At 35.5% G+C, this 13,296-nt stretch overlaps 1 protein-coding gene across 1 annotated transcript; it reads right to left on the bottom strand.

The window, feature by feature from the left end:
• Window positions 1-2,945: 2,945 nt before the first annotated feature.
• On the bottom strand, window positions 2,946-4,574 carry LOC131164870 (leucine-rich repeat extensin-like protein 3). The gene has a single exon (XM_058122390.1). It carries the CDS (start codon window positions 3,959-3,961, stop codon window positions 3,383-3,385), a length of 579 nt encoding a protein of 192 aa, XP_057978373.1. The 5' UTR covers window positions 3,962-4,574; the 3' UTR covers window positions 2,946-3,382.
• Between the last annotated feature and the right edge of the window lie 8,722 nt (window positions 4,575-13,296).

Genomic DNA, 13,296 nt, shown 5'->3' with positions numbered 1-13,296 from the left:
GAAATTTAGTAATAACAAATATGACAACAGCTACTACATATATGCTAAGCAAAATATCATCTCTTACTAACTGAAAGAAACTCTTGATGGAAGAAAGGGAAAAATTATGAGAGACCGGTCCCTCTTCTTGTGCTTTTCCTAAATTCTAAATATATGACAAACGGACATAGGACGAACCCCTTGTATAATTTTCATAAGGGAAAAAAAACGAGGAAAAAAAGGATGCAAAAATAAAAACTACTTCGAAAACCTACTACACGTAAGATTTGAAATACACTAATTGTAAGATGCTAGCAAGCGAGAGATAATGCTCGGTGTACATGTCAATGATGAGTCCCGCAACATTTCAGTGAGCCCAAATATTAACATAACATTTCATGATTAATGAGTGAAAAATTCTATATGGAGAAACCATTCCTTCTAAGCATTTTTCAAAGGTATTATGTTAAGGTACCTAATTAGGTTAGATTTTAGACAGCCAATCATATCCTCAGTTCTAGATAATTTTGGAGAAGTTTGAGTTCAACCTGTAATCATTAATTGAGAATTACTCAAAATTCAAAGATTGATAGGTTATCTAAAATAAGACATAATTAAACAGCAAACAAATTGAGAAGGCAGAGGGATCCCAACAATACAATCTTATGAATCATGTTATTCACATACAAGTTTAGCTAGAATTCATTTCCTCCTCACACCCCCCACCCCACCCCAAAACACACACATACAAACAAGTATTATTACTCTTTATCAATCTCAAATCAATTCCGAAAAATAGTGCATTTTGTCATTCCCTAGTTTTTCACAACACCCTCAAATATAAACACAGACCAACATGCCTAACAAAAAAGGGGAAAGTTGCCTCTGCCAAGTGCAAAAGATAAAGATCATAAATGCATAGAGTCATTTCCTAGTTTATCACAATACCATCAAATACAAACAGAGGCCAAAAAAAAAATTAAAAAAGGAAGCTCTCTAAAAGCTTCAGCAAGTTCTTAAAGCAACCAAGTGGATATAAATTAGCAAATCAATATAATAAACCAGCCACTCTTACCTGTGTTCTCCCAGTGTAGATATGCAATGCTGCATGCCTGAAATGACTGTGATGATGTTGGGAAGGCGAAAGACAAATTGCCAAACATTAAACATGTTAGCGCACACGTTTTTTGTCGTGCAGCACCAGTGCTATATATTTCCCATATTGGTTTTCATCTTAAGGTTTAGATTCTACTTATATGCATGAGCCAAATATATACATACAAGTTCATATATAATTGGGAGTTTAACAAATAGAAATTAAAATAAAGGGTTTTAAATAACTGAATAAGAAATAACGAGCATAATCAAATTAGCTTAAAGTCCAGACAGCAACATCTTCATCTGTCTAGGTATTACAATTCCTGACAAAACACCGAACCAAGACGTGTTACACTTCCAAAGGATAAACCAAACTAGATCAAACCAAAAAGATCCATTCAATTCTGAAGAAACCTCTAGAATTAATTAAATAAACAAATTATTTTGAAGAACAACATCTATTAGGAAGACAGAAATCCACACAAACAGAACCATAAGCCCTCCACAAAATGAGGGAATGGAAAAATCTACATTACCCTTGTGATACATCTTTTTCATGAAACAAATTAAAGGAATTTAAAAAATGGTAAATAAAAAAAATACCAGCACAATAATTCATACAATGAGGCTTCATATGCATAGATATCTAATCAATATTGAAACCAAATTCTAGTATTAGCTAGAGATCGCACTAAAAAAATAAAATACATATCTAATAGGTAATGTCCAAAGCTTTAAACGTTATATGTTAGTGCAAAATATCATGAGTATCGGAGTCAATTACTTAGAAAACCTATATACCATCACATTGATTTACTAAAGGCAGCGATTTTATTTTTATCCTTTTATTTTATTTCGAACTGAAGGCAGTTTTATATAAGTTCTAAAAATGAAGCAATGGATGCATCAAAAACTTGAATTGCAAGCAAAAAAAGTATAGGGTACAAGATTGTAGATCTCTAAAGCTGAAACAAGGAACATGCAAAATGTGCGTACTCCAGTTGCTTTAAATATTCAAGGCATTGAACTTATGTGATTAGCAGATTACCAGTACCATTACCATATTTGTAATGACTTTGATACTATTTTCAACTAAGGTATAAAGTTTAATCACGTTAAGGAACAACTCTATACCCTTGATAGAAAGAAAAAACCATAACCCATCACAGTAATTGGGAGAGAGGGGTGCCTATTCCCTCACAACAGTTACAGCGCAAGCCCTCACCCAAAAAAAACATCAAACAAAGTAAAAATCCAAAATAAAACAGAAAAACAGAAACAAAGTTAAAAAGAAGGAACTTGTAAGATTTTGTATCTTGTGTTCCATTGAATGTCTGAATCCATTCAAACTCACCGAAAGGGAAAGGCAATACGCCACTACCCCACCTTTTTCCCTCACGAGCAATGTAAATCATCCAAAAAAGGGGAGGGTGAACACCTCACCTTCACCTTCACCTTCACCTTCTTCCCCTCCCATTCACTTTGAAAACCATTCCCTTGGCTGCCTGTCCCTTCCCTTCTCCAAATCCCCATAGCACAAGGTTTTACTGAGGCAAGTTTCAAGCTCAGTGACTTCTAACTTTTTTTAGTAGTATATGTTTTCTTGATGTGGTCAGTCATCATCTTGCAGCAAGAGCAAAATGTAATTAACTGGAAATTGATCAAAAGCAAATGCATATGGTTCCCAATCAAATGAAAATTGACTAATAGTAAAGGCATATGGTTTTTCAACTTCAAATGGTTAAGAAACTGAGTGAATTGACAATAAATCATCCCCACCTACCTTACATTGCTTACTGTAGAATAAACCAATCTATCACTTCCATAAATTCAGAAGAAAACTAACAAGAGAAAAAGATAACTGGGCATTGATATTGAAAAACAAAAAAAATAAATAAATCTTTCAATGAGTTGTAACACAGTTATCAGTAATACATGTTAGCAAAAAAAAAAAGTACATAAAACACACAATGGTAAAAGAACCCATGGTAAAGGAGCGAAAAGGGGCTTCCTTCGACTTCAGTTGTAAGCCGTGTAGTGAAGGGAGAATAAGGACAGCAAATTTTAAGTAACAAGAAGAAGAAAAAGCCCATCAAGATTTTACCCATTTACAGAAGCAGCAAGGCCCCACTGGCGACACCAACGATTCAATTGTTTCAGAACCAACTTCAATTCGCAATCCATATCCTCATGCCGCTTCAAAGAATCCAAATCCAATAAAACTCAATTGCCACAATATCCATTCGCGCCGACCAATGAATTAATGAGAATAATACTTGATAATTCAAGACAATGAACAGGTTTCTTATCTATCCATCATCATTAATAGTTGCCGTCTCTTGAAAACCAAGAAGCCCACCACACCAATTTGCATGATCGCCGCAAAGCCAATAAAGAAGAGCCCGATCATCTTGCCGAAGTTGATCTTGTGACCCGGTGGCGGCGACGGTAGCCGGCTTGCCTCATTGTTGCTCCCCTTTAGATTTGATTCAGGGGGAAACGCCGTCGTTCCATTTTTTGGATGGCGCGCATATGCAGAGCCGGGTGCACGGGCGTGATGACCGCGCGGTGGCGGAGGCGGAGATATAATTGTTGGCTCTGGCAATTTAGGTGAATCCGGTGGCGGCGTCGACTGCGAGGATGGTGGCGGGGGTGACGGCGGAGGTGGAGGTGGAGGTGGAGGTGGAGGCGGTGGGGGTGGTGGTGAAAACGAGGGTGGAGGTGGCGGCGGCGGCGACGGCGGAGGTGGTGGCGGTGGAGGCGGGGCCACAAATGGAGTGGAGAAGGGGAGATTCGCCTCTTGCTGCGACAAGCACTGGCCGAAAAAGCAAAAGATGATCCCTAAATTCAAAAGGACAACCAAGGTGGGCAATGGCAGTTCCATGAATCAAGTAAAACCGGGGACGGGGTTAGGGTTAGGGTTTTTGACGCCTTCTGGCATCTGGGTTTGGTCCTGATTTCTTGATTTCTTCTGTTTCTCGGCTGTCGCTTCGCGAGAAATGCCTCCTCGGTTGGTTAGGGTTTGCGCATTCTAACAAAGTTGTAAGAATCCGGGTCTTGCAGATCTCCACTTCTCCGGAAGAATCAGCCCAACGGGTCAAATGGGTTGGTTGCAAAACGATTGATTCGACACTCCACAACAAGCCAAGCCCACAGGCCTTCGTGACCTTCTCCTTCTCCTTGCCGGAGACACTACGGAGAAGAAACAGACAGCGAGAGAGGGGGGGGGGGGGGAGAGAGAGAGAGAGAGAGAGAGCTCTAGGCGGGCTTCAACGGTTAGCCAAATTTGGGGGACATGATTACGCACACAGCATTCATACCTGTTTTTAGGCGAGAGAGAGAGAGAGAGAGAGATCAAAGTCGGAGTCTGAGTGGTGAATGGTGCTGATGGTGGGTGGGGGTAAACAAAGGTTGGATCTCATGTAGGGACATAGGGGTCCTCCTCATTTGGCTTGATTGATCAGCCATGGATTCATGTTGAGTTGGGTCTTTCGGGTTTTGGCGTGCATTCATGTGCCCTCCAAGAAATAAATATAATTTTAAAAAAATGAAAATCTTTTTTGGTACCCTAAGCTCCGGAGGCAACAATTTTCCTCAAGAATACATTGCTGCACCTGGCAAGTTGACTGTTTTTTCATTTTATTATTATTATTCAAAAAATATATTAAATAATACTTTGTTCAAAAAAATTATTTTCAGAATAACACTTACATAATCTTGTCACTTAGTTCAGTGAGATTTAAAGAGTCTTGGCAATTGAAATTTTGACACCTGACAAGCAAATCTCGTTGGACCATCCAGTGAGATTTGCCTAAACATCGAACGGCGCTCCTTGTCAATTGCATTTAAAAAAAAAAGAGGGTGGGAGTCATCGAGAAGGGCAGGGAGAGAGGAGAGAGAGGGGTCATTTCGTAGGTCAATTCTGTCAGCAAATAAAAAAAAAAGGGCGGGTGAGTGGACAGCTTGTGTCAACGGGAGGGGCAAAAGAGAGGAGAGAGAGGGGATATTATAATTTTGTTACAATTTGTTATATTCTATTTTTTTTATTTCAGAATACTTTAAAAATATCATAATTCAATTTAAAAAGTACCAAGACTCATAAATCAGGACTTAAATTTTAAAATACAAGAGTTCAACTTAAAAATATCGAGACTCATTTTAAAAATATTGGGACTTAATTTAAAAATATCCAGACTCAGTTTAAAAATGTCCGGGACTCAATTTAAAAATATCTAGAACTTAGTTTAAAAATGTCTCAAACTCAATTTAAAAATATTCAGAACTCAATCTAAAAATACTGGAACTCGATTTAAAAATGTTCGGAACTCAATTTAAAAATAATGGAACTCAGTTTAATAATATTAGGGATTAAGTTTAAAAATACTAGGACTCGGTTTAAAAATATCCGAGACTTAGTTTAAATAGGAAAATTTTAATTTATAAAATTATAAAATTTGACCCATGCTTATTTATTTTTTAAATAAACTTAAAGCTATAATAAAAATTAAAAGAAAATTTATTTATTACAAATTTTGAATAAAAAATGACTAATTTTGGATATAATAATAATAGTAATTAAATTACTTATTAGAATTTGTTGGCCTTACAAGGCTTAACATCCTATCTTGATTCTAACAAACAAGTAGAACTTAACATGTTTTGTTTAAGTGATGTATTTTCAAAACTCAATGATGAATAAAAGGTTAAAAAATTCATGAAATGTTATATTTTAAAGAATAATGATTTATATCAAGCTTAAAACATAGATTCAAAAATGGATTTAAAGATAAAATTTGAAAATCATTAGAGCATAAGGATTAAATAGAACTCGATGAAAGCTTAAAGAAATATAAAGCAAGCATAAAGACCTCAAGGAATTCAAGAATTGAAAATTTGAAAGAGTCTATAGGAAATTTCATGTAAGTATTTCAAATAATTTTAATATGGATACATGAAACTCTTAGGTTAATTTATTTGACCTAAATACCTTTTAACATTCTTAGAAAATATTTTTATAAGGTCAAAAATTATTTTAAAAATGTTAGAATCATTTTTGCAATGAAAAGTACCAAAAAGAAGTTTTTCCAAATGCTGTTAATTTTTCTACATCTGTATTGAGGTGTATTTTTTTTTTTTATCAAAAACTCTTTATTTTAAAAAGTGTTTAACATGAAATTCGTAAGATTTTCTCTTAGCTTTCATTTGACACCAAGATCATAAAATTTAGAGTTACACATCAAAAGTTATAACCAAAAAATAAAAGGGTACTCGAAGTTGACAAAAACTAGTAAACTGCCTGAACTAGGACAGGCACCTGGGTTGTCAAGCCAGGCAACTGGCTGTGTCCTGGTAGGGGATTGCCACCCTACTGCCCATTGCCACCCTACTGCCCCTGCTGGTCCTTTAAAAATAGCATGGCAAACAACTGCCAAAGTGGGGCAGGCGACTGCCACGAACAGATTTTTAAATAAATCTCAACGGAAACATTTTTTAAATAGTTTGCTTGGGGCTCAAACTTTGTGAAAACTTGGGGGATACTCCAAGTCACTTGGGGACCAAGTTACATACCTTTTAAAGTCTATAAATAAGCCTTAAAGATCATTGAATCAACACACCAAGAATTTAAATTCAGCAAAAATTCAAAATCTCTCTCAATTGCTCTCAACACTCAAAGACTCTTTCGTTCTCATCTTGTATACAAAATTTGCTGAGGTCTTACTGATTCAATCACCAATCTTGTGCTATAAATTCTAAATCTTTCAATCATTGAAAGAATTAATCGGTGATATACTTCAAGTTAAATTTCATATTGTTATTTACTTTGAAGTATATTAGTTTCTAAATTATTGTACTAATCAACTCTTTGTGTGAGCAAGTTCTTGTACACACCTATTTGATTTATTTCTTGTAGATTGACAATTCTAAGAATTGTTTAAATCGTTGGCTAAGTAAGAGGATATTGCTTAGAGAGACGGGCTCTAACCTAGTTAAGAAGTGACCGAACGAAGGGACATCATTTGGAGAAGGCGGACTCTAGCCTTAACCAAGGAGTGTTGTAAAGGTATTATTCCTCCCTTCAAAGAAAAAGGTTTAGTGAATCCTTTGGTGGTTTGCCAAAGGCGATAACGTAGGTTGGGTATAAGTCGAACCTCGTAAAAATTTCGTTTCACTCTCTCTTTCCCTTACTCTTTATTTTCAACATATTTAAATTGCATGGATGGTTTAAATTGGAAATCATATATACTATGTATATTTTGGAATCAAGTAAACTTAAATTTTAATTTTGATTTGGGTTACGGAAACCGAAAGGGAGTACATTGTTTAAACCATACTTTGTAGAAACCATACAAGAGTACGTTACTTGGTTAAACATCCCAAAAATAAATTAACTTAAGAGTTTATTTGAATTCTGAAGTTTGGAAAGAGTAATTGGATTTTATATTGAACATCATATTGAAGAAGCAATTTCATATATACAGGGCTTTGTTCAAACTCACATTCACCACAGGGCTGAACAGAATATAAAAGCTGAAAGTTACATATATTATAAATATATTGTGATTGAATGGTATAAAGCTTAAGATTGAGTGAACTGTGTTTATATTTCAGAAAGTACTGAATCTTGAATCCTCCATTAATCTAATAGTGTTGCAGTTAACTTATATTTGGCAAACAAATTGTGGTTGAAGATTGAATGTTTTATTAGTTGTCTTGTTGATTGTTTAAAAGAAACCAAGTTCTTGTTTGATTGACAAAATAAATAAACAAGTCAAAGAATTGATTAAATAATAAAGGAAGTTAAGGACTTTAAAAATAAAATTTTAAATGCCAATTCACCCCCCCTCTTGGGAAGGTATTCCTAATTTCAGAATTTAATTTATATTTTTGCATGCATACAACATTTTTATATTTGAACCCAATTGTGTGGGTCGTTGCGGGTTTAGTATCTAACTCACTCAATTCAATCCGATCCACCTCTAATGCATATATGTGAAAAAAAATAACATAATGATTAATAAAAACCTATAATTATTAATTTTTGTATTTTTAATTTTATTTTTATTGTAGTAATATTTTATGGATATATCATGTTGGTCCTTTTGAAAGATAATTAATATATTTTGCTTTTATTGGTTGATAATATGTTGTTAGTTGATAGGCATATTATTTCTTTAATTACTGTGTTTTTTTTTTTCTTTATGTCGACCATATTTTGATTGTTGATACGATATATAAGGATCGTTACTATAAAAAGAACTAAACCCTTGATCGTGAAATATCGATTGCTTGTTGAACCCTATGAATTGCGTGAAAATAGGATACTCCAAATTCGGGAGAGTTTTATAAATGTTATTAGTGCAAAATTAAAAATTTTGATGTACTTATCATATTAAATTGTACTATTGTTTTCTTTTAAATAAGAAATTTTTTATTTAATATATTTAAGATTGAATTGATTAAAATTTTGCAAATTTGCATGCATGCAAAAATATGAATTAAATTCTAATAAGTAATTTAATAATAATAATAATAATAATAATAATAATAATTATTATTATTATTATTATTATTATTATTATTATTATTTTATACAAAATTAGTTATTTTTTATTCAAAATTTGTTATCAAAAAATTTTCTTTTACTTCTTTATAAGTTGCTTTAAATTTATTTTAAAAATAAATAAACACAGGTCAAATTTTATAATTTTATAAATTAAAATTTTTCTATTTTTTACTGAAATCCAAATATTTTTAAACTAAATCCAGTATTTTTAAACTGAATTTCGAATATTTTTAAACTGAGTCCTAGTATTATTAAACTGAGTCCTAATATTTTTAAACAGGGTCCTGGACATTTTTAAACTGAGTCTCAGTATTTTTAGATTGAGTCCTGAATATTTTTAAATTGAGTTCCGAATATTTTTAAACTGAGTCTCAGATATTTTTAAATTAAGTCCTGGATATTTTTAAACCAAGTCCAAATATTTTTAAATTGAGTCTCAATATTTTTAAGTTGAGTCTCAGTATTTTTAAGTTAAACCCTGGTATTTTAAAAATTTAAGTCTCAATTTCTGAGTCTCGGTATTTTTTAAATTGAATTCCGATATTTTTAAAGTATTATGAAATTAAAAAAAATGGAATATAACAAATTATAACAAAATTATAACAAATATATATATATATATATATATATATATAATTACATAGAGACCAATTCCCCCTCCCCTATCTCTCCTCTCTCCTCTCTCTCTCCTCTCTCCCTGCCCCTCCCGCTAACACAACCTGTCCACTCACCCTCCACGGGTTTTTTTTTTTTTTTTGTTGACATAATTGATGTTGGGAGAGATATCAATAAATAACCACAGCGGAATAATTTTTCTCCCTATATGCAAGCAAATATAGTGTATTTCTACTTTTATGCGTGTTAAAAATAGTAAAAAAAATAATCAATCACACCAAACCACAAGAACACAAACAATTTTTTACGTGGAAAACTTTCCTTTAGGTTTTCACACTAAAAGGCTGGACTTTGGGCTTTTAATAAAGCTCACTTGGGCTTTCCTCCCCTTGGAAGGAAAATAACCCAATAAATCTCCCCCTTTCCAACTATGTGGAGGGAATTGCCATCCTAGCGATCGAACAACAAATTTCAAGCTTCTACCTTGGTAGTGTTTTTTTCAACATATCAGAACCATTATCATCAGTGTGAACCTTCTCAAGTTCTAGTAACTTATCGTTCAAAGCATCTCCGATCCAATGGTATCGTACATCAATGTGCTTTCATCTTGCATGGAAACTGAAATTCTTAACAAGATGAATAGCACTCTAGTTATCACAAAACAACACATACTTGCTTGAAACCAAGTTCTCTCAAGAACTTTTTTGCCCATAGCAACTCTTTAGTCACTTCTGTTGCTGCAATGAACTTTGCCTTTGTCGTAAAAAGAACAATACACTTATGAAGTCTCAATTGCCAAGTTATAGCCCCACTTACAAAAGTTATCAAATAGTTCGAAGTAAACATATGAGTATCCACATCCCCAGCCATATCTGCATTTATGTAGCCAACTAACAATGGTTGTCCATTTCCCAAACCAAGTCTAAAACTGGAAGTGGCTGGAAGATACCTCATGATCCACTTAACTGCATTCTAATGCTCTCTTCCCAGATTTGACAAGAATCGACTAACTACATCAACTGCATAGGCTATATCTGGTCTTGTGCAAACCATTGCATACATCAAACTTTCTTCTACTGAGGCGTAAGGAACTCTTTTCATGTCTTCCTTTTCCTTATCTGTAGAACTCTTTTCATGTCTTCCTTTGCCTTATCTGTAGAAGGAAATTTCTTTGTACTTAGTTTGAAGTGGGTAGCAAGGGGAGAGCTAACCACTTTAGCTTTGTCCATATTGAACCTTTGAAGCACTTTTTCAATGTACTCCTCTTGTGACAAATATAACTTCTTGGCACTCCTGTCATGACTGATTCTTATGCCAAGAATTTTTTTTGCTGACCCCAAATCCTTCATAGCAAATGACTTACTCAATTGCTTCTTCTACCGGTCAATCCTTGAAGCAATCCTGCCAACAATCAGCATGTCATCCACATAAAGCAGTAAGAAAATAAAATTATCATCAGAGAATTTCTGAACAAATACACAGTGATCAAAAGTCGTCTTCTTGTAGCCCTGCTCCCCTATAACAAACGCAAACTTCTTATACCACTGTCTTGGTGCTTGTTTAGAACCATATAGACTTTTCTTTAGATTGCACACATAATCCTCTTTCCCTTTCATTCTAAAACCCTCTAACTGCTTCATATAAATCTTTTCCTCCAAATCACCATGAAGGAAGGCAGTTTTCACATCCATCTGCTCAACTTCCAAATCAAGACTAGCTGCTAAGCCAAGTACTATACGGATCGATGACATCTTTATAATTGGAGAGAAGATCTCATCAAAGTCAATACCTTTTCTCTTATCAAACCCTTTTACAACCAATCTAGCTTTGTACCGTGGCCGTGAAGAGAACTCATTTGGCTCCTTCTTGTAAATCCACTTGTTCTCCAAAGCTCTTTTTCCTTTAGGTAACTTCCTTAACTCAAAGGTGTGGTTATCATGCAATGACTGCATCTCATCTTGCATGGCCTCAACCCACTCTATCTTGTGTCCATCTTCCATGGCTTCTGCAAAACATTCCCCGTCATTCAATAACACATACTGTTCTTCTGAATACCGAGTGGAAGGATGTCAGTCTCTAGCTGACCTCCTAGATGGAATCTCTGGCACTATCAACTGCTCATTAGTCTCAACATCTCCCAATGACTGTAAGGGAACATCCACATCACCTCTACCATGGTGGTCATCATGAACATCATTCTCAACCTAAGATGGAAAATTCTTCAGAGGAACTGGATCCACATCAGTCAAACTATCACCTTGTTAAGACATAGATTTCTCTGCGTTCTCAATATCCTGAATCGTTTGATCTTCTACAAATACGACATCTCTGCTTCTCACAATTTTCTTCTCAATTGGATCATAAAGCTTGTATCCAAATTCATCTTGACCGTTGTCACGCCCCGAACCCCGAAATGGGACCTAGGGGTGAAAAAATAACCTAACATGTCCCTGTATCATACAAATCATCATAGATACAGTACAAAGGATGAGGGTTCGACCCAGTGGGGTTCCTAGGCACCCTAAACACATCCAAACACAATCATATACGCAGAGAAAAAACCATACATACATATGCAGTACCATACCAGAGTCTATACAAGAGTAGACACAATGCTTTATCAAAATGTACAAATGGGTGCCCAACACATCCCAAAATGGCAACCCACCAAAATTACAGTCCTAGCACTTACCTAGCGCTAAACGCGGTACACCGGCCACTACGCTCCCTACACCAAGATGCTAGTTCTGGTTACCCGAAGGACCGGTAAAAATGTACGTACAATAGGGGTGAGACACCTCTTAGTAAGGAAGAACACAGTTTATATCAATGTGTGGCATTTGAGTGTTATCATGATACAACATACACGCAGTTGAATGCAATCTAGTACTAGTTCACACAATGCATACACGCACGCACACACATGATCAGTAATCCTGGTGTCGTCACACCCTTCGGCCCGAAGCCGGTCCGCGACAATCCGGGGTTTGGCCCGGCCAACCCGTGAAGCACGGCGCCACTGGCACATGGTTAGTCCCTAATTCCCATAGCATCGTACCGGCGCTAACTAGTGGATCCACACCCTTCGACCTGATCTGCCGGTATAGGCTCACACCCTCAGATATACAGCCGGACACTCTCAATACCTGGAATAATTTGGAACCCAGTTCCTACTAGCATTTCAACACATCACACACACATGCATGCTCATATAACCAAACAAACCACACCCATTTGGTAATCTAAATCATGGTTTTCCAAACAAGTACAGTTTAAATAAGTCAAGGCACGGTCATCCTAATATCACAGTATAAATCAACATATACCCTCGATTTTCAACAAAATCAGGGATGCAGCCCGTCGCCTCCTTTTTCCCAAAATTGTAATGATGAAAAACCCATAGTTTTTCCCATTAGATCCCCCCAAATGAGTAGCCAAAACACACACAGGACCCTGAACCACAGTTCCACCGAGTCCGATTTCAAAAATAACCAATATAAACATAGTTCCCCTTACCTTTTTCCCGAATAACAAATCCCGAACTCCAAGGCCCCTAAATAGTGAACCGAGTTTCAAAACCTACAATCAATAGTACAGAATATACTCACAAAACGGTTTCCTACAAAACTATAGAATCAGAAATGAAAATTGAGCCTTACCTTGATTTTACACCGAAACCTGAAAATCTCCGACAAGAGATTCCAATCCGTAGAAATTGTAGAAAATCCTTCCACGATCCTCGTGGTAACTTTAGATTTCCGATTCCGTCAACAATCGGCGAAGAAATCTAGAGAGAGAGAGAGTAGGGAGAGTTTTAGAGAGAGAGAGAGAGAGAGAGAGAGAGAGAGATAAAATCTAAGTTTCTTAATGAAGAAGTAAAGGAATTTCTATTTATAGGCCTTTGACCCCGGGCAATTTCGTCGACGAAATGGTGTTCTCGTCGACGAATCTTTCATAAATTTCATCGAAAAATTTTGATATTCTCGATTTTCAAAACTCCTCGGCTTCTCTTCGTCAATGAGTCTCTGAATTTCGTCAAC

Source organism: Malania oleifera, chromosome 9 (assembly GCF_029873635.1).
Source record: "Malania oleifera isolate guangnan ecotype guangnan chromosome 9, ASM2987363v1, whole genome shotgun sequence".
NCBI lineage: Eukaryota > Viridiplantae > Streptophyta > Magnoliopsida > Santalales > Ximeniaceae > Malania > Malania oleifera.
This window is presented reverse-complemented; position numbering and strand designations above follow the sequence as displayed.

Excerpts from the sequence above, each read along its gene's own strand:
- LOC131164870 (XM_058122390.1), bottom strand. The coding sequence starts at position 3,961 with ATGGAACTGCCATTGCCCACCTTGGTTGTCCTTTTGAATTTAGGGATC.